At 36.5% G+C, this 22,977-nt stretch overlaps 1 protein-coding gene across 10 annotated transcripts in view; it reads right to left on the reverse strand.

The window, feature by feature from the left end:
- Positions 1–555: 555 nt before the first annotated feature.
- Positions 556–22,977, reverse strand: part of LOC121870664 (zinc finger and BTB domain-containing protein 7B-like) — an 85,570-nt gene continuing 63,148 nt past the window's right edge. Inside the window, exons 5-6 of one of the 10 annotated variants that reach the window (XR_006089745.1) lie at positions 18,654–19,045; positions 18,383–18,524 (exon numbers count right to left, since the gene is read on the reverse strand). Coding sequence is in view for 9 of the 10 variants with exons in the window: in XM_042372556.1 (XP_042228490.1) it covers positions 17,991–18,524 (534 nt within the window). In the remaining variant the exon portion in view is untranslated. The other 9 variants (XM_042372584.1, XM_042372583.1, XM_042372580.1 and 6 more) reach the window with 9 other exon arrangements.

Genomic DNA, 22,977 nt, shown 5'->3' on the forward strand with positions numbered 1-22,977 from the left:
GTGTTTAGCGGTCGACCTATTTCTTCCCAAAGGACAGGAAAAGGTAATGGTCAATTTATAGTAGAGGACACACAGTACGGTATATCTATATTAACCTTTCTCTACTGATAACAAAACAAGACACGATTTGTGTCCATTTTTAGCTATTACCTGTACAGTACTGTATTGCATTTGTTGCCAAGAAGATTTTTTCTTTGCAAACAATAATTTGGACAATTCTAAGACGTTCCCCTCACCAACTACTGTACCTAGAACCGAGATATTTAATGTGCAGTACGGTCCAAGGGGCAGAGCCCACCAGTTAGGAAGTTAGGTTTGGTTGGTGCTGTCAACTGTGGATTATCTTGGTGATGGTAAATGAAGATCGTCTTGTTTTGTCAGAACTTCTCATTAGAAAAAAAAAATATTGAATTATGTCGTGTAGTATAAATTGATCGAATCTACAGACATTGTGTTAAGTATAGTAGTCCGTTACAGTAGTGTACTGTTTATTTATATAAGAAAGAATTGATGGTGTGGAAAGTCAATAAATATTGGGTATAATAAAACACATGATCAAGACATTCTTCATTAATCCCAGTCATCAAATTTTAGACAAAACTTATTTTATTGTTCAGTAAAGTTAATCCTTAATTAATATGACATGGATGGCATACGAGCATGTGGAGTCTTAGCACCAACTCTTATGCTCTAAGTATTGGTACATGCAATCTTAAATATAAAATAAAAATAGTTTTGAGCAAAAAACAGGGGAGTAGAAAATAATGCAGAATGAGCATTTACTTCACTGGAACTGATTTACAGGAGAGAATCTACATTAATATTCCTTAAATAAATGATGCATTCATGTACTGAATCAATGCTTAAAATGTAACACATAAATTATTATGATAACACAGTGTTATTATTGAGCATGGGCCACTGTGGCTAAGTCAGTAACTGAGCATTAAGTTCTCCAGGACACTGATGCCAAGTTAATGTGTTCTGGACCTGGGGGTGGGGGGGTCACAACCACCCGCCCTTCACACACTTCAGTGACAAATGACATTAGCTGGCCAACATTGGCTCAACTTATATTGGTCTACTCCATCAAATTGACTTTAATCTTACACAATAGTTTTATTAATAATAATTTATGCTAACAACAGTTTGCTAGAAGATGTAACCCAATTACATTTAGATTACAATACTGTACTTTCATATTAACAATACTGGTTCAATTCTCAGTGGAGGTTACAGTTAATAATGTAGGTCACAGCTGGACAACCTTCTTCCCTAAACTGAGGTAGCTAACTCCATTTACCACTCTGGTTTGTGAGATATTTTCTCTACGTTACAAGTAAAGGATATCAACTTATACTATACCATAAACCTTCAGTGTAAATGTAGCATTTTCTGTTATGTTGAGCAGTTTTTTAATCTTATCCTTTGGGTTAGACGTTCTGAGAAAAAAGTGAACGGAAATGAAGACTTCCCTGTAGTGCACCGCCTGGCCGGTGTAAACACAATACTGTAATGGCTTCTTGTGGGGTGTGAGAACATATTGTCTGGTTTATATAGTTTTCTCAGTTAGTTTGTAAAATACTTGTACACTTCAAAACACAGAAGTAAACGTAAAAACACATATACTTTAGTTCATATTCATTTAAAATAAACACATTGTGACAAAAACATATTTCCATAAAAGGCTCTAAATTTATACTGTAGAGGAATTGTTCCAGGTTTTTTCTAAACAAGATTTTTGGTTCCACTTATGTACTGTATGTATGGCTTCCCTCTCTACCTTCCACAATAGTCTGCACCATACAAACCAAGCTAAAAATAACCACACATTATTTTCAACACTGTATAAACCATTAAATGTAACAATCAATCCTGTACGTATAAGTGGCACACTTGCTCCTACGCCCCAATGAACATATAACATAATAAATCTGTTATACTCACAACAAATATCCAGTACTGTATATTATAAATCAATCTTTGTCTAAAGAGTTCAATGTTTTCCTTTTCAAACACACATAAAAATAAGTTAAAGTTATTGAACTGTATTTGAAAAAATAAATAAATAAATAAAAACCATTAAAAGGACAAACACACATAGTGGGATCATGAGCACAATAATGTGGGAGCAGCGTGGACAACCTTAACTCACTCACAGTACACAGAACACTCTTAAGACAACCCTTCGTGGCACTGTTTTAAGATACTCACACCGTGGCTTGGATATATTAAATGTTATAACCATTATGATATTTTCTGCTCATTTTCAAAACTTACAAGTTGCATGGCAGGATGAACTATGGTAGATAAAGTTCTAAAAAAAATAGAAATCTTTGGCATTGAGTTGACGTTGAGATTTAAGCATTAATTACTTGGCACCGGTGATACACACACACACACCACGGACACACCAAAATAGTTTGTCACATTTACAACTTCATGATAGAAAAATAAGTTAAATATGAAACCAATAAATATTAGTGGCCTTGTAAACTTAAGAAATATGAGATAAATATCCTGCACGTGTACATTTTTATTTTTATTTCCATTATATGTTGCTGACTACTCCGCCATAACAGGTTCGGGATATTTCACTCAACTTACTGACCGGTGACCTCCGTCATCTGGTGTAAGAGATGCCAAGGGTCAAAGAATTTAATTTCATTGTTGATTTTGATATCTTCAAGTCTAATATTTTATTGTAATTTTTAATACAGTATCCACAACTCAACCTACGTATGTGCCATAATTCATAGTAAGTATCTAATGTAAAGTGTCTAACAAACTTAACTACAGTATGGAGTACAGTACTTCTGCTCAATACAATAGTCATGTGCAGTACTGTACAGTTCTGTATTTTTGTATGGTAATTTGTTTGGTTTCTCCCTGTACCATTTATCTGTTTATTCATTTTACTTTCTTGTCTTGATTTCAGTGTGTGCAAGTGTGTCCGAGGTGACGGAGGATTGGATAAATCTGGACATTGTTTATATGTGTAAAATAAAAATATCTGGTATATTATACTGTGTTGGATGAGGGAGGTGTTGACTGGGAGGAGTATGATCACAGTGTGGCATTATGTTGCTGCCAAGTTACAGGTATTTTAGTTAAGTTCAAGTTATTCCATAGGATTTTGCCCAAAACTGCAAATTACATTTGTAAGATAAATTCTTTGGTCATGAGCAATGACATACAATTACTTTATTTAATCTGATTTTGGTGTTTTGTTAACAAAATACATACAGTGTTATGATGATGAAGTGTGCTAAGTTTCATTGACCAATACTAACCCCTGTGCATGGGATCACCTCTGTAAAATCTGAAATTAATACTTTTTGTCTATAGTTGACATTATTGAGCAAACAAGAGACACTTAATAAAATGCAAAATCTTTATACTGCTTGACAGACTTGTCTCACACAATATTTGTACAATCTGTTAATAAGAAACCCCATTTATGCTCCAGAACAATTACTCAGTTTGGTGGTTGAGTGAAGTAGTGAGTACAGCCTCTCCTGCCCTTGTCCACTGTACTTCTTGCTGGGATCTTGGACACACAAACATGATTTTACCTTAAAAATTTGCTGGGAAGTTTCTGGGGGGAAAGGTCATGGAAATTGTTTCATAAATTGATTAGTTCTGAGTGTGGATGAAAAATAACAGTAACATGAGAAACTCGAGATCCCCCAAAGATTACTCCCCATCTTACTTCACCTCACAATTAAACACCTTAGTGCTACTTGGGGTAAGGTTAGTGTTGGGTTGGTTAATCTCATGTAAAATAAGTTGAGGATTAATCTTCGGCCGATCCAAGACTAAAGCCGTGTTTTCCTGTGGCAATTTTATCCCTCTCACTCGATGCAAACCATTATCACAGCATTCTACCGCCACACAATTTTGGTGGTCTTTATTGGAGTAACTTGGACTAGCTCGAAGGCTATTCCAAGGCTGTCCATGAAAGCCGGTGTAAATTCATTCTCCTCTGGACTTAAAATCTGTGGTGGTGTAGAAATTTTCTGAACTGGTCTAAGAAGGAACAGGAAAACATGGCTTAAGTCTACTGCCCATCACTACCACACACAGTACTATACTGGTAAATATTTAACAAGTTGCAACCTTACCATCATTCCTTGTACGGTATGAGATAATTTTCAATATGGAAGTGACAGATAAAAGAAAGTGTTTAAGTTTTACCAGTTGCTGTCCACACCATGTCCTGATACACACAACACAAGATGGATATTAACACTATTGTAACTATCATATACAAACAACCTGTAATAGGGAGCACCTGGGAGGAGGTTCATTATACTGTACTGTACTGTACACCCTGACATCTTTGTGGTAAACTTTTTGATGCCATTCCTGAAATGGTAATCCATAACACACATTTGTTACTAAGTAAATAAAAAAGAGGAACTCCGTCCAGTGTTTGTTTGTACTACTGAGAATTGAACCTGGGGTCACACAGTTGAGAACACAATACTCAACTTGGAATTTTTCTCAACCTAACAAAACTCATGCTAAGTTTTCCTATTAATTCATTAGGATATACTTACTCATCTTGTCATGAAATAAATTGACATAAGTTTCCTTACCAAGAGATAATTACTTTAACTAGGCCCTTTACACTTCTTTTATATAGAAAAATATATGGAGGAAACTTTGAAAAACTAGACTCACAGTATAAATATTTTTTGGGGGATTTGGATGAACCTAGTCAAGTAATTGCCCTAATTAGCTTAGAAATAAATAGTAACATGAGAATGATTTTACATTATGGGAAGTTAAAATTACTGAGCTTGTAAGGGCAAAATCATAATGACACTAAATTAAAGAGAATAAGCTGTAAATATTAAATATATGAGAGGAAGTGTGAAGAGCACATGAGCTAATATGGAGGGCTGAGGGACACCATTCCCGGTGGCTCTGTCAGTATGGCGTGAAGGGACTGGGACAGATTATGCTTCAGCACGTGCCGCTTCAACACGTCCTTTCGGGCAAAGGCCTTAGTGCACACTGGACAGGAGTACGGCCGGTAGTTAGCTTGTGACGCAAGGTGACGCTGAAGGTTGGAACGGTTACTGAAGGACTTGTCACAACATCGACATCGGAGACTAAATCGTAAAGGTTCGCAGTCCATCTGTAAAGAGTAAAAAAAAATTATTAGTACAAGATTTTTACGGGAAAATTATTATGATGTGATTTCAATACGGAAAAAAATCATATCAAACCTGTATTATTATGAAGAGTAAATTATCAGTTACATTAATGTCCTTACTACAGTACTGAACTGTCCAGACATGTCACGTGTACAGTATTTTTCACCCTTTCACAGCAGAGGAGATACAGTACAGTACTGTAATTTGTTTTATAGATTGTTGCAAAGCAGTTTAATTTACTGTGCATTATTTAAAAGTTATACTGTATTCTCAAAAATTTCTTAAGTGTACAGTACAATATAGTGCACTCCTACACCATATTTTAAGAAGTTGCACCTGACAGTGTGTCTTCTGAGTTTGTCGCCCTTCATTCATGATTGATTTAAAATACCGTACCCGCCAAGTTAATACAGACAGTGACATGTAAGGTTGTAGGGTTGAAAAATTAGATTAATACATATACTGTATAGAGTATACAGGCACTGTATGTATATTCAGTATACTGTATATAAACACACTCAATACTGTATATCTTTTGTTTTTATGGCCAGGGAGAAGTGCCTTACACACTAGTACATAATAATAAACGGCCAGCTATTTCACGGCAATTGTCTTGGTTCTTGATGTAAGTTTAAGAAATTGGTTTTGTGGTTCTGAAATAAACATTTAGATAAGTAGACTTAATATAACAAACACTATATTGACATGTTAATATATTTGACAAAATACAAGTTCTTTCTGTCTGTTTGTTTGCATCTGTAGAAAACTACCAAATTAACAAATTTACCTTTTGTTTACACAGTACATTATTAATAACCCAGTTGTTGTAGCTGTACTGTACTGTACAACTTTTGTTATAATATCAGTTACTAAAGCAAAAGCTGATATTTTTAATTATACATACAGTAGTATAATTAAAAACACTTCTTGTACAGTACTGCATGTGTACTATACTACCATACTTTGTAAATAATATTTATGCCCAAAATCATAAAATAATTGTTTAGACATTACAGATCATTAATAAAAGGACTTAAATACTGTTCCAATACTGCATAAAACTTTTGGCCTTAAAAATCATACCAGATAAAAATATTAGTTTGTTCTTTTGAATAATTTAGTGATCTACTGTACTGTATATAAAACTTCAGGTTATTTGTAGCATTTATGAATAACTTGCTGTAAGGCAATTCATCCTATACTGTCTGTGGTTGTGTTATAATTTGCTGCCACAAGATCATTTACTGTAGCTTATAGTGAACAAAATATCCCTTTCTGGAACCTTATAAGCAAGAATACAATACAATACAATACAGCAGTAGTCCCCAGCCTTTTGGTGACTCTGGACCATATTTATCATAGTGGTGGGCGCCAAAACTTTGGATCTACATTTAAGAAAAAAATCTCATATATACTGTACAGTTATTTGCAGTTTTACACGTCTAACTGTTACCAGTTACATACTTTTTACAGTTACTCTTAGACAGGATGTGTGTATTTTCCCTAGTGAGAAGACTGGCTCTCTCTCTGGGCCCGGTCTGGGGTAAATACACACGTCCTGTACACAACAGTTGTATCAAGTTATTACATATTTTCATTAATTTCACTCTTACAAAAAATCCCAAATAATTCACAATTTTCTAATGAACCTTTACGGGCTCCACATTATGGTTCTGTTAACTACGGGTTGGAGACCACTGCAATACAGTCTCCGTCAAGTGAAAAGTTGGGGACCAAGAGGCCTCAGTTAAATAGATAATTATGTCAAGTGGATACTGAGCTATCATCAACATGTGTCCAAGGAAAATCGGTAATAAACCGTAGTATTTGTGTTAGTTTGGTTATGTTATTAGTTTTTGTAAATACAGTACCTGTACTGTATTATTCTCTAACACTCTCAATGTTATTAAATCTGTAAATGAGCTGTTAATGTGTCATCAACCACCACATAACTTACTCCTCAAACTAGGGTGAAGACAAGTACAGTACTGTACAGTAGACTCATCACACACACAGCCAGTTGCCTGGTTGTCCAATTTCTACTCATTTACTCTCATATAATGTATGGAAAATTACATAAAATTAATCTTTATTATTAACTTTCATATTCAGAATGCTCCAATCTTCCGTTTGACAGATACTCATTTGTATTGAGACTGATCTTTGTTATAGCATTAATGTTATTACTGATCATTGTGACAACAGATTATTGTATATTAAGGTCAACCATTGTAATAACTAAATACTGTATTGTACAGACAACATAAGTTATGACCACCTATCAACTAACTACTGAAGTTGTCATGTAAGTAATGTATGAATTGAGTAAAGGTGTTCCATGTGTCTTACTGTTGTCTTCTTGGAGGAGGTCACTGTTATGTGCTGCTGTGTACAGTTCTGTAGTGTGCAATACTTCCCAAGAAGAGTGACCAACACTGTGTTATAACCTGCTTTATTATGGCCTCAGGTACAGTATTACCCTAATGCTGTGCTCATCCTTACACTGTCTCCCTACACTACTGTATATTACTTCAGAAATAGATCACACAACTCAATTTGGTAATACATGAACATATTGATACATTTTAGGTACTGTAAACTAATTACTCTACATTTAAGGGCTGTTTGGCACCTTAATTAATACAGTACAGTATGCCATCTTTACATACTACTGTGTATATATATATATATATATATATATATATATATATATATATATATATATATATATATATATATATATATATATATATATATATATATATATATATATATATATGTGTGTATATGCTGAAAAATTACTTTGAATATGATCATCTGTTAATAAAGGAAGAATACATTAAACAATTCTGCTCTACTGTCTGTGTGTACAGTACATGTGCTGTGCAAACACATGTACAGTAATGTACTGTACATATGGTCACGAGCTTGCTCACTTGTGCCAATACTACATGTTAGCCAAACTTAACTTTTAACCCATTAATGAATTTAAGTAAATACTGTATGTATGTAAATTTATTTTGGATAAAAGAAAGACCAGTTAAATGTTGACCTTTATTAATGAGTGACAGAAGTAGCGTCAACGTCCAGAGGACCCGACGCTCACACCCATCATGATAATCAGCTCTAATTTACAAGTTGCCAATTGAACATAAGTGCAATAAACAAAATCTACCAAATGTGCTAACTTAAACTAATGGAAATGTGATGTGAAAACACAATATAAACCTTTACATCTATCCAATACTGCTGTTGTGGCTTAAATTAAAATACTTATCAAGAAATACTACATTTACATCCTTCGACTCAGCGGCGAGAGGCAAGACGTAACGTAGATGACAAGAGGAGGAACGAGCTTTGTGAGATGCCCGGGAGAGTTTTGACAAATACTGTACTGAAGAGATGGTGAGGTAGAAGTTACTGTCAAGTGAGAACCTGTTGTGGGGAATGTGGTGCATATGGATAAAGAGAATACTGCATTGGCAAAAGTGATCATAGCAAACATATCTTTTCCAGTTATAAGAAAAAATAAGACTAACTCTTAGTTTGTAATAATTAGAGGAACAGTTTCTGGTTTATAGTGGAACAGAACAAACTGTCATTAGTTAAAAGGAAAGTATAAAACTGCTGATCTTTTGAACATTGATTGCAAGTACTGTATACTAAAGTAATAAGTATTAAGATGAAGGAAATTAGGATATACTTCATAAAGAAGGAGGAGGGAGAAGAGGGCCTGGGTGTAGATGAGCGTGACGGGCTTCACAGCGCGCCTGGTGGTACTTAAACTGGTCCCTTCGGTGGAAGGTTTTGCCACAGGCAGAACATCGAAGGCGATGGGCAGTGGGCAGGTGGCCCTGGCAGTGACGAATCATGGACTCTGGGTAGGAGAAGGTCTTGCGGCAGAGAGGGCATACCGTGTCCGAGCCACACACCAGGCGGGCCACGCGACGCGGAGACACCCCCTGGGCCAGCAGAGTCTGCAACACACCCACAACCATGTTAGTACTAACCACTGCCACCACAACACCATATGCCTCCACCACCAGAGCCTCTAACATACAAGCACCATAACAAACAAGTAACCTCTACCTTCATTACAAGTGCCAACCATTGTGGCACAGATGACAGTTACAAAACTCAACATAAAAGAGGAACACAGACCAGACTTTGGTGAATGCTACAGCTCAAACTGAGATGTTTGTGCCTTATTTTAACTGACTTTCCTCTTAAAAGAGGCAACAGGTATATTTATAACATTTTCATTCGTAAGGTTCAGTAGCAAAACAGTTTTCCTTTTAATGTCCAGGAAAAATAGGACAAGTTAATGAGATATCATCTCATGTTCAGCTACAGTGCCTATATGAGCTCATTGCATAATACTGTTTACTGAATACTGTACTGTACTGTACATACCGAATAAGTTGCACAGAGGTATATAGTCTAATGCTAGATTTTATATTCCTTTGTCCATTCTTACATTCAGTCAATATCTTTCTGTATATGGAAGCCTAAGGTGATACAGTTACAGTACTGTATATGGTCCCATTGGTTACACACCAGTTTCACTCTTCAGTATCAAAAAATGGAAGCTGTTTTCTGAATTTCTAATTTTCTGTGAGGTGAGGTCAAAGTTTCCTCGCTGTCTCGTGTTTACAAGATAATGTCCGAGGATTTGTTTTACCCTTTTGGTGTAGACACAAACTTCATCTGATGACTGAATTACTATTTTTATTACAGTCACTTTGACTCCGTGTTAGTTCAATAAATACTGTACACTGAAATACAAAACAGTTGTACACCACAACTTTCTTATAAGTATCACAAAAGTTCCCTCTTCAGGTAACGCACAACTTGAATCTTGTATATTACAATAATCACAGCTTTCTAGTGAGATAATGACCAACCATAACTGCTCATTTTCTGGTTAAGATCTCACACAGATATAAGTTAGAGAACGCCTGAGTGGGAGACCTAAAATGGTGCATCATCCCAAGTGGCAGAAGCAGCGGCAGGTTGTTCTGTTGGAGTACGGGGATCTCTGGCTACTCTACCACTACGGCTGCCAGTCTGATGTCGATGACGCAGCATATGGTGATTCAAATTAGATCGGTCACCAGTTCTATAAGGGCAGTGTGGACATGCAAAGGGTTTTTCTCCGGTGTGCGTACGCAGGTGTGTAGCTAAGTAAGTGCGTGCAGTGACATTGCCACATACTGGACAAGCCACACGTCGCCCAGACCCAATCTCTCGTGCTGCCGCCCCAGACACGGCCCGCCCACCATCCATAAACGCCACGTCCTCGTGCGAGCTCCTGGTGAGTGCAGTCAGATACGCCCTCTGGAAAGAGGAAGAGCAGTTTGAGGTGTGGCCGGGCAGGAGCGACGTGACAAAGGTTGGCACCCAGCTAACAAACCACTCTCATTAATTCATTCGCATTCTTACCTTTGATGCGTCACAGTGTTGAAGGTTCGTCCATTTTCAAGAATAATTAACGGCATAAGTCATTTTCAGGGGTTTTTCTTAGAGCCATAGTTCGCTGGTCCAGTTCCAACAAGACCAGAGAACAACTTGTAAATCATGTTAGAATATGATCAGAATTTTCTTTCTATTGAAGAGAATTTTAAATGAAACTACAACTACAAGTTGCTGACATTATCAGATAAATTAAGATGGTATGACTGAATCAGTGAGACAAGAGGTAAATTCATGTGAAAACTGAACAAAGTAGAGTGTGTGTGTGTGTGTGAGTTTTCATCTTTCTTCATCATTCTACTGAAGTATCTTACAGGTCACCAGGAAATTTATATTTCATGTGTGTGACAGACTAACAATATCCTAAGGAAATAATGAAATGTTTCCAGTTTTATCGTTGATTTATCAGTGGTAGTGGCGTGTACCATGATGCTAAGTTGCCAAGTGTTATACTACAGTAATTGGAACAATTTGTTTTAACTATAAGAAGTTCTTATTAAATAACCACGTAAGAGGGAATTCTCATATGATAGTTACACAAAGCCACAGGTCTGAGTAAAGCATTATGCCAGAATCTCGTGACCATTTACCATAGGGCGACTGACTGACGTACACACGTACAGTACCGGGACATATTTCCAAAGTTACACAACGATGCTTTTCGTGGATATAACAAAAGGAAATCTAATTGCAATCTTTTATTTGTTACAAAACATAAGAAAAAATGACATCAAATATTGGTCAACTTTGAAGATGTATAATACCAGGGGAGAAGACCTATACAGTATTATAATAACATATGTATTCCAAAAGGAAAAACAACTTATTCAAATTCCCTAAATTATTAATTATCATATCAGTTTTGTTTTTCAAGCCAATCGCAGTAATACTGCACTGTACTGTACTGTTCTGTTCTGTACGGTATATTACTGTACTGTACTGTACTGTACATTACTGTACTATACTTACATCCTTCATTAGTCTTCACATCTGTTGCTCATAACCAACATCACTTTACTGTATGTATTATACAGTATTACTCAATGGAAGAAATATTAATTATAATTATGGATATTTAACTCAAGTTTTACAGTACAGTACAGTACTTTATTTATAGTCTCTTTCATGTATGTAAACTCAAACTAAACTATAATTTAAATATCTCATCTAAATAATTCTACTGTACATTTATTCTGGATAAGAATCTTTGGTAGACATACAGTATTCATCATATGGTCCCAACGGTATCACCTTCATCAACAACAAAAAATATAAATTCTGAACAAGTTCAATTTTGCAACATGAAAATTTTAGCTTTACTGTTAACAGAGGTTGTCTGTGCCTCAGGTAGTTCCAAAAGGAATACTAAGGAAAACTAATAAAATCCAACACGTTATAAACTGTTTAGTTCTTTCAGTATTATAAGTAACCAGCTTATGGATGTACTGTACCCATAGAATGAAAAATATATAAAGACACGTTGAATAGCTCACCCGAAGCTACATACTGTACTGTACAGTACTATCAGTTACTGGGGGAGGAATCTCACAGTACTGTACTGTAGTAGTGTTTAAAGTTCACCAGCACCAAACATTACTATATTTATTTATTTAGTGTAGGAAACAACATTGTCTTTCTGTTTTGTGATCAACCCAAGTCACTGTTAATAATACTGTAATAGAGTAGTAAATACTATTATTCTTACCACATGTAGAGTGAGTATGGTACAACACCTAACAACACAAATTAATTGGTTCCACAACTGAGGATGAGTAAAAATATTATGAACAGTTACAGTAGCACAACCATAATTTCTTAAAAACAATATGTAATAAAATGAGCAAAGGCCAGTTTCTCCATCATTATACTACAGTATATACAAAATGATCTCTGATGCACGAGGCTGCATCAGGCAGGGGACGGCACCGCCAGTGGAACTGACGGCCATATTTTGATGATCACAGTAAAGTACAGTTTTGTAACAAATCAAAGTGTTGCTGCATTACATCTGAAGTGCTGGTTGGTCTGGGTGAACACTGGAGTGGTGTCGCCGTAGATTTGACCTGTCACCTGTCCGATAGTTACAGTGTGGACATCCGTAAAGTTTTTCCCCTGTGTGAGTACGGATGTGTCTCCGCAAGTTGGCCCGGCTCACGCTGGAACCGCAGATGTGACACGACGTCCTCGGCGATGCCCGCCGCAGGTCGTCTGCGACCCGAATCACATGACGCGCGTCCTCCCACGCCCCTGCCCACGCCCGCCGCCCGCCACCGTCCACGCCCAGCAACATGTCAGTAAAGAGGCCGGCCATACCCTGCAACACCAGAAACACTGTCTCATTTCTGTGGCCCCAAAACTGCACCATGCAGGGTTCATATTTTGATTTAATTTCATAACTTTTATATACTGTACCGTAAATTTGTTCCCATATTCAAAAGTAAAACAAAATAATGTCTGTATGTCCAAGAACAAGTCTGTTAGAGTACAAATTATTTTAGAAGTTACTGAGAGTCTCAATGACTGCATGTCTGACTTAATATGCAGTAAGTCCTTTATACAATATCTGGTCCTTGAAATATTTTGAAGCAAGATAAATAATGTAAACAAACATCATGATTACTTCCGGTACATTCCCCACAACTGTCTAAGAAGCTACACTTGACTGATACTGCTGAGCGTACAGTACAGTGCAATATAGACAAACAGTATTGCCTCTGTTGGTAGAAACACTGTGTCCTAACACTAGACTGCATACATTACCTTCTTCTATCTTATAAATTACAGTACAGTATTCCAAAACACTGTACATAAGAACTTTCACTCTTATACTCACAGGTACTGTACTTTTACCTTCACAGCAGTAATAACAAGTAACTGAACCAAAGATTATTATCATATTTACATACTGTACTGTACTGTTGTCTGAAGGGTGATGCACACAGATCGTAACCTGTACTATACAGTACTGTAGTTACACCTCTTTCTTTATAATGATGTCTTAATTATTGTCAGTTGTTAAATAAAGGTCTCAGCAATTTGTTTACATTTCATATACAGTACATACAGTACAGTATGCGTCTCACAATTCATTAATTCATGGATTGTGTCCCTCAACAATAAAATACTGATTTGTGCTAAAACCCGTTTCATCCAACCAAAACATTATTTAGCTATATGCAATACAGTGGAAGTTTTGTCATGAAGTGTTGATGCTTGTAAAGTATAAATAATAATAATAATAATAATTAACGGTTTATTGAAAGAGCTTGGCAGCCAGAAGGCTGAAAATATACAGTTACATATTTGGGGAATGGGTTTCGAATTACAAATAATATACAAGTATTGTAGTATTGTAGTATGGAGACTCTCATCTTAGCCATACTGTACTATTTAGCTCACATCAAACAATAAAGGCTGTCAGTGTAACCTCCTACAGGCTAACACAAGTGGTGTCACCTGGAATTGATGCCTTATTAATTTTAAATTAAGTGTGATATGCAAATGCTGTACTGTACTGTACCTCAAATACAAAAAATGAAAAATTCCACAAGTTGTGACATTGGAAAAGAAGTCTTGTAAGTGTATGTGTACAGTACCGTATGTATGCGTAAATTGGTATGTATGCGTAAATTGTATTCACGGTAACACCCAACAGCTTACCCAAACATACTGTAAATAATTTCATTTCAGTAATTTGTAAGATATAGATTAATGGTTTTAAGAAGTGAATTTCCATATTTGGTAGGTTAGTGTATAAAGAGTATTGATGCTCTTGTAATAGTAAGTGTTATTAGGTCAAAATCATCAAGAACTTAAATAATTGGAAATTCAAATTCACAAATAATTCAAAATAATTCTTAACGCATTACAGATCCTCAGCCTTATGTTAATTGTATTTCTCACCCTCTCCTGTACTGTACTGCTTCAGGACTCAGGTCTGGATAGCCTGTTCACATACACACTGGCTACCCTCCCCAGCCATGGATAATGAGCCTCTCTAAACCACTAAACTCACCTAAAATCTCCACTACGTAAGTTGAAATGCTAAACATCTTCAGACTTAACAACTAAAGAACTCTGTGTGTTAGCTGAGCACCACATAACCAAAGCAGTCACCATCACTTGTTGCAGTGTAAGTGTTAGAAAACAAAGGTGGCCTCAACCACTCCTTCAACACGGCCCTGACGGAAGAATAACATCAACAAACAGACACACCAGAATCGGTTAGGTAGAGTTGTTTCATGTTATCTTAACTAATTACTGTACCCAGGATAGTAACTCCAATTGTCAGTGTTCACTAATGAAAGGTCATCTGGAAAAGAGTAAACTCTTTTCTGTAGGTTGTGACTACTGGTACAATACAGCAGCCCCTGGTGGCGAGTCGTTTCATCCTACACGGGTCACCTCTCCTCTTCTTTAGTTTAAGGATGGTAAGACAATTCACATATCCAATAAAATAATTATTGTCTCTTAGCTTTTACAGTACAGTACAGTACAGTTATTCACATTAAACAATAATGATTATTTTACACTGGCAGTAGACTGACTGAGATTTTGTGATTCTATTGTCATTTATGGCTTAACCAGGTCATCATTCCTAAAACACATGACATATATGTGTGTGTGTGTGTGTGTGTTGGAAGTATCCCTCCACACCAAATATATTTTTTTTAGCAGCTAAAGAAATACTAGTGGCATGACTTTACTATTTAAGTCATCTCTTCATCATTTTTTTAAAACATAACCATCCTCAAAATTAGAAGTTGAGAGATTGTAGTTTTCATATAACATATCATCATCATTGTTGTTGTCATCACTTTACGGCCATTTTCCACAACATATCACCAAATTACAAATTCTAACACACAACCAATTCATAATTAGTGATGTGCACATTAGTCACCTCTCTGGGTAGTCCGCCAGTCTGCTCATTCTTGTAAAGGTCCTTAAGAGCAGAAGGCTGTCATCTGCTGCCATTTAAGGCCTATTATTACTGGATACTGTAGGACTTCAGGCAGGATTTTTTCAATTTTTGTTATAAGATTGTGTCTGTTAAACCCATATAATTTCCTGTGCATATTTTGGGGCACCTCAAGGAGGACAGTGTAGCACAAACATCATGGTTATTTAATACAATACAGGTGGTGACCAATTTGTACAGAGAAACTGCTGATTTTGCACCACTCAACAAATCATTACAAAGTATTGTATTGACGAGGATAAATTTCAACTGGAAATAACATGTTTTATCCATATAAGTCTATCAACCAGTGAAGGGTTTTTTGGGTTCAGTAATCTTGTTTCTTGCTGTACTAATGTTCACATATCTGTACAACCTCAGCAGACTCAGGTTACTCTCACCAATACTTTTACATCTTTCCTGTATTTCATATTAAATGCATCTTGTTCACCCCAAACAGTAACGTACTATCGGGAAAATCACTTGGCAGTTTTTAATTACTTCTTCCACTTGTATTCAGAATCCAAGTTTCACACATCATAATAATGTTGGCTAAATGATTACCTTGTACAGTACATCCCTATCATTTTTTGCTTCCATTAATTACAGTACAGTACTTTGTTTCCACAACACCTGGACACCAGAAACACACCTTGCCTCCTTCACTCTATCTCTACTCCATCTTACATTTCTATCTTTCTTCCCTGCTTGTTTTCATCACTACTTTTCCTCACATTCTCAATATAACTTTCTCCTGGTGCACATTATTTCACTAACATCTGTAACTTTTCAGATAAATCCTTCACTGCTACATCACCACCTACACACACACACAGTGACCCAAACGTGCATCTCATATTATAATGAACAAAACATGCTTTCCTCTCTTTTAGCTTTACAGATCACTTGAAGATTAATCTCCCTTTCAGATTATTTCACCTTCAGATTCACCATTCCAATACTACCAGGAGGGGTTAGGTTAGATTAGGTTAAGTTGGGATTAAGTTAGCATTAAGTTCATTAATCTTAAGGTGAAAATAATAAACTTAAGGGGTGAGGTTAGGTTAGGGCATCAGGTTGGTAAATCTTAAGGTGGGTGGGTTAATTAATCTCCAGGTACTGTAGTCCACTTTTACCTTCATCTCTGATCATGACAACAACCACGAGACTCGGCCACACTCACAACCAGTGTCCCCGCTCCCTAGCTCTCACTCTCTCTATAAACCTCTGGCCAGTACTCAGGTTTCTCATAATTAACTACATACACAGTGGTACATTTTCAATACTTCCCACATTCATAAACAGTTTATTAATCTATTTATTTATGTGACTTAAATTCACTGAAGCTCTGAAGGAAATACTGTAGATTGTATTTAAAGCTTTGAGTGAAGGAGTAAAAAAGATACAACTTAAGTTCATTAGCAATATATATTTGACATAATTTCTATCATTCATCAGTTTACAACACAGTCAGATATACATGATTCTATCTTTATCAATAATAAAAAAAATTTATATATATATATATATATAATATATATAATATATATATATATATATATATATATATATATATATATATATATATATATATATATATATATATATATATATATATATATATATATATATATATATATATATATATATATAATTTTTTTTTTTTTGAGAAACATACTGTATTGTGATATTCAAATTCAGGTTGAAGTTTTTATATGCTTACAAATATAAACGGTGAGCACCTCGTTACGTAACCCTCGCCGCGTTTAATTAATAAAATAATCCGTAAAACTGAATCCTGGTTTTGTTTAAATCAATAAATGAATGACCACATTAAACTGTCTTACGGTAGTTGATTCATTAACTTCACAGGTACAATATCTCATTGTCTTCACCTTTGTTTAATTTTTACCCAAAACATTTAATTACATTATATCTTTTTTACTAAGAGTTGAAGACCCAAGTCATGTTAACTAAAGATATGCATCATTAAGTTTCTCTGTGGTACAATTATATATTAATACCAAGTGAAACTACACATGAATTGTGCTAATAGATCAAATTAAATCAACACACTATATATATATATATATATATATATATATATATATATATATATATATATATATATATATATATATATATATATATATATATATATATATATATATATATATATATATATATATATATACTCCTGTATATATATTGTACTCAAATGAGACAATAAATTTCTATACAGTATACTGTATACCCAGTAAGCATAAATTCCTTTTGTAAAATGGGGAAGGTAAGAAAACCTTGTAAATACAGGAAAAGTAACAGAAAACAGTACCGTAGGTACAGTACAGTACAGTACTTGTAGGGTACAGTACTGCATTGAAACACATCTTTTATCTAGTACTAAAGTATTGAGCTGGTTGTTGGTCCTGGCTCTGTGTCCCTTCTTCGGGGTGTGGCGCTCTAACATGACGGGCTAAATGGCTACGATCTCCAGTTCGATAAGGGCAACGGGAACATTTAAAAGGCTTTTCTCCAGTGTGAGTTCTTAAATGTTTCTGAAGGTCAGCTGCAAAAGTGAAAAGTTTGCCACATTGGTTGCATCTGTGTTGTGGATTTGATGCCTGACTGTGGTAATGCAAATGTCTTTTGTAGCTGCGTTCAGTCAATAGTATTTTTAAGCAGAGTGGACAGACCCACTCATTAGCAGTAATAAGTTGAGATCTGTGTTGCCCTGTATGCATTAATAAAGAACTAGACGATACTGGAAGTGTCTCGTAATGTACTCCAGCCCATGTCCTTTTTAACTGGCCAGCTTGTAGTCGGTCATCCCTGCATAAAGATACATAGTGCCCTACTCCCCCGATGCCCTGTGAGCTGTGCCGAGTATGGTCGTGAGCCATTCCTGCACCCGCCACAGAGCCACCCTGCAAGGAGATAGACAGGTATCTTATCATGGGTGTATCTTTGCCAATGCCACTCTTTTCTTTATATTTGGCCAGTAAAATCAACCCTCATCTTGTGTCCATTGATGTAAAAGAAAATTAATTATGTACATTTATTATTTTGATGTGTGTCACAAAATGGCACTCCATCTCGTCTGTCCTCAGGATGTGGCCGCAGGATGGTGTCGACGCCGGTGCTTCACCAAACTGCTACGGTCCGCAAATCGGTACGTACAATAATGGCATGGGTACGGTCTTTCGCCCGTGTGTGTGCGTACATGTTTCTCTAGGTCCTTACGATAAGCGAAGGACTTGTGGCAGGTCTGGCAGGCGAACTGAGGATTGGCAGCACGCCGACAATATTCAAGGTGACTTCGGAACCTCGAACGAGTATGTAGTAGCCGGCCACACAGCGGACAAGGCAGCACTTCTACACCCTCTACCACAAACATCGGGTTCGCGCCTCCCCTAAAGTCCCTTCCTACGTCCAGGCTGCCCCCGGCCTGAAACAGAGGACACGGACTCTTGAAAACTCTGTATATGAGGCTCAGATAAGCCCTTGTAAAACTGCTTTTTGGTACAGTACTTTGATCAAAGACTGCAAGTGACAAACATCTGGGTAGTGCTATCAAAGATCATTCCATTTGTGTAGATCAGCAGTGCACACATACAAACACAATTTGCCACACACTGTAAAATTTATCTGTACAGTTGTATATGAGTACAGTACAGTAGAAGAGAATAATGAATGCTATAGTATACAGAACTACCAGGAACTTTATGACCAATAACACTTGAGTCTGGGTAAAGTATCAACCACTGAAGCTCATCCATACTGCAATATGTTAATGGTGGTGTGGAAGAGAGTGGCCCGGCCCTGAAGAGGGGTTAAGCTGATGATGTCGACGGACATGTTTCGAGAGACTCGAACGGTCTCCTGTTCGAAATGGACAAATGGGGCAGACAAAGGGCTTTTCGCCAGTGTGGGTACGAAGATGCTTATCGTAATCGTAGCGAGTAGTGGAGGCCTTACCGCACCAGCAGCAGCGGTATTGCGGGTCTACGCCAGACACGGCAGGAAAGCCCACTCGGTACTCACGCCGATGGAGGGGCAGCAAGCCCTGTAATGAGAGAAATGAGCCCTTGTAGCCGGTCACTACTCACGTCACCACCACCACCACCACCACCACTCTCACCATCATCCATCACAACCACCACCACCAGAGACTCACAAGAGTAATCAACATTGTGTAGCACTTTTTCTCACCAAGCAAGAGACTATGTACAGTAAATAGTACAATACAATATAAAGTACCATTACACAACCTTTTCAGAGAAATTTATAGTAATTAGGGCGGAGGTGGTTTGTCGCGGTGTTTGTTGCGTACGTGAGATTTCACATTCCATTTATAAGAAGCACGGAATGAACAGTAGGGGCACTGGTGGTCCTTCTGTGCCTGGTGGCACTTAAGGTGACGTTCATAGTAGTAACGCATGCCAAACACTTTGTGACACACGGGACAGGTCCAGGTCTGTCCGCCTCCGAGGCTTCGTACCCACGCCAGGCGCTCTGCCTCGCTCATCCCTCCTACACGCCCTAATACGCCCACACCTGCGCCTCCTGCACCCCAGACAGAAGTCAGCCGCTGCAAAGAGACAACAGCATCTTAGGCAGTGCTGACCATGTAACTAACCCATCCCATTATAAACAATCCACTTATGAGTCCACTTTATCCTCACTACAATTACACAATAGTACAGGAGCAATATATTTAATAAAATCCAACAATTTTAAGTTACATGAAAAGAATTTTTTATTTATATAATAAAAAATTAAAAAGCTTATGTGAAGTTATGTTAGTGTTAATAATATAATGAGTCACTTTAATACTCAGCTTTAAATATCTACCAAAGTTATTGATACTTGAGTTTTGTCATGTTGGTACAGTACAGTATAGTACAGTACAGTATAGTATAGTACAGTTAAGTACTGTATAGTACAGTACAGTACAGTACAGTACAGTACAGTTATGCAGTATAGTATAGTACAGTTAAGTACTGTATAGTACAGTACAGTACAGTAAAGTAAAGTACTGTACAGTACAGTATAGTACAGTACAGTAAAGTATAGTACAGTACAGTATAGTACAGTAAAGTACTGTATAGTGCAGTAAAGTATAGTACAGTATAGTACAGTAAAGTACAGTACAGTATAGTACAGTACAGTGCAGTGCAGTACAGTACAGAGTAGTACAGTACAGTGTACAGTACAGTACAGTACAGTACAGTACAATACAGTAGTACAGTACAGTACAGTACAGTACAGTACAGTATGGCACTATTGTAAAATAAGAATTAAATAAGGCAGATGGGAATTATACTGTTCTGTCACACACTAATAAGTTCTGAGAAAGCAATTCACAAAATCCATGAATGTAATTTTAGATAATACAGTAATTATGTAGTCACACTGTTTATGGTAAAACATAAACTATGGATGTTTCAGTGAGTGAGCTTTATTGATAACACTGAATGAATTATGATTTTGCTTTCTTTTATTGTTGACAACTACAACACTGTCTCACACCAATAAAGAAACATCACTTATAACACAAACCCCCCAATAACTGGTGAGAGAGGTTCATCAACAACAAATACTGTACTGTCCATGGTGTGTGTAATAACAATAATAATAATTTGTGTGCATGTGTGTGTGTATGTATGTATACATGTGTGTATGTATGTATGTATACATGTGTGTATGTATGTATACATGTGTGTGTATATGTATGTGTGTGTATTTGTGCAAACATATGTGTGTGTAATAATAATAATAATTTGTGTGTATGTATGTATGTATGTATGTGTGTATGTATGTATGTATGTAATAATAATAATAATAATAATAATCAATGGTTTATTGAAAGCATAGCAGCCAGAAGCTGTGTACATGTGTGTGTGTGTGTGTGTGTAAGTATGTATGTATGTATGTATGTATATATGTGTGTGTGTATGTATGTATGTGTATGTATGTGTATGTAATGTAATAATCAATGGTTTATTGAAAGCATAGCAGCCAGAAGCTGTGTACATGTGTGTGTGTGTGTGTGTGTAAGTATGTATGTATGTATGTATGTATATATGTGTGTGTGTGAGTTGTCTCTCTTACAGTATAACACAGAGTCCAGTAAACACCTTGGTAGAGAACACCACAGTACAGTACAGCACAGTACCAGTTTTGCTTCAGGTTAGAAAAAAAAAACAAGCCAGTAAGATGTCTCTCAATATATATTACTAATGTACAATATACATGTGGCAATTTACACAAGCATAGCTCTTGAATCATTTGCTATAAATTTTTAAAGACAGTATATTTAAAAAATTGTTTTGTTTTTTTCATATTGACAATTTCTTTTATAAATTACACTGACAAAATGTTTGTCAAGTACAGTATACAGTATTTGGTGATTTATTATATTATCATTGTTCTATATTTATGTTCACTATGTGCTATAAGTCTATAACTTCACTAGTGTGTGCCCAGCCCTCAGTCTTACTCTCACACGGGCTACTGTATGTATGAATGTTAACTAATAGACACAGGCACCTCAACCCTCACTAACTTGATATCCACAATTTGATATTTTGAGCTAATGTGATCAACCCAGAGCCCCGAGGATATCCGCTTAGTGAGGGTTCGGCGTAATATAACTTCTGAGGAAGTCAACTTAATAGGCTCAAAAAAATCATCCCAACTTTTAATGCTATTAATTCTTTATGCCAGCGATCACACGCAGTGTCGCTAACCGGCGATGATGTGTGGCATGCGGCACTCTCTTCATCTTCTACCTACGGCATCTCTACGATCACAAAACATTTAAATCAGAAATACTTCATTAACCTACGAGGGAGCAACAGAGACTGGGGTTACTGTACGTACACTCAGCTCGGGGTTGGATCTTGGCCCTGACAGAAATGGAAGCTTAACATTTTCCACTAAGAGCAGAGCAGAGATTATTAATATGGGCCCAAACTCAGATTAGATGCTGCTGCTGCTGCCCCACACAACACAATACAAGGGAAAGCATAAGCAGACAATACAAGTTACTTGTACTACACATCTTATCAAATGGTTCCAATACTGTACTAACAGTGAAGGTCACAACAAAGTAACTGAGAACAGACTGACTGTCCCAATGACTAGTTGTTGATAAGTGGCAGAAATGATCAAATAGAAGAAAGAAAGATGTAAATAAGAATAAAAATAGACCACACAAAAACATAATAATAAAAAATTGCCCACGAGGAGGAAGACACAATAACGATGACAACACAGGAAGGAGAAGCTGTAGTGTTCCAGTGACTGTAGGAAGTATGGTAAATGTAGTCTTCCGGAGAGACTAGTCAGGGTGCACCGAGGACAAGAGGAAGACTT

The sequence above is a fragment of the Homarus americanus genome, unplaced genomic scaffold (genome assembly GCF_018991925.1).
Source record: "Homarus americanus isolate GMGI-L3 unplaced genomic scaffold, GMGI_Hamer_2.0 scaffold56333, whole genome shotgun sequence".
Lineage (NCBI taxonomy): Eukaryota > Metazoa > Arthropoda > Malacostraca > Decapoda > Nephropidae > Homarus > Homarus americanus.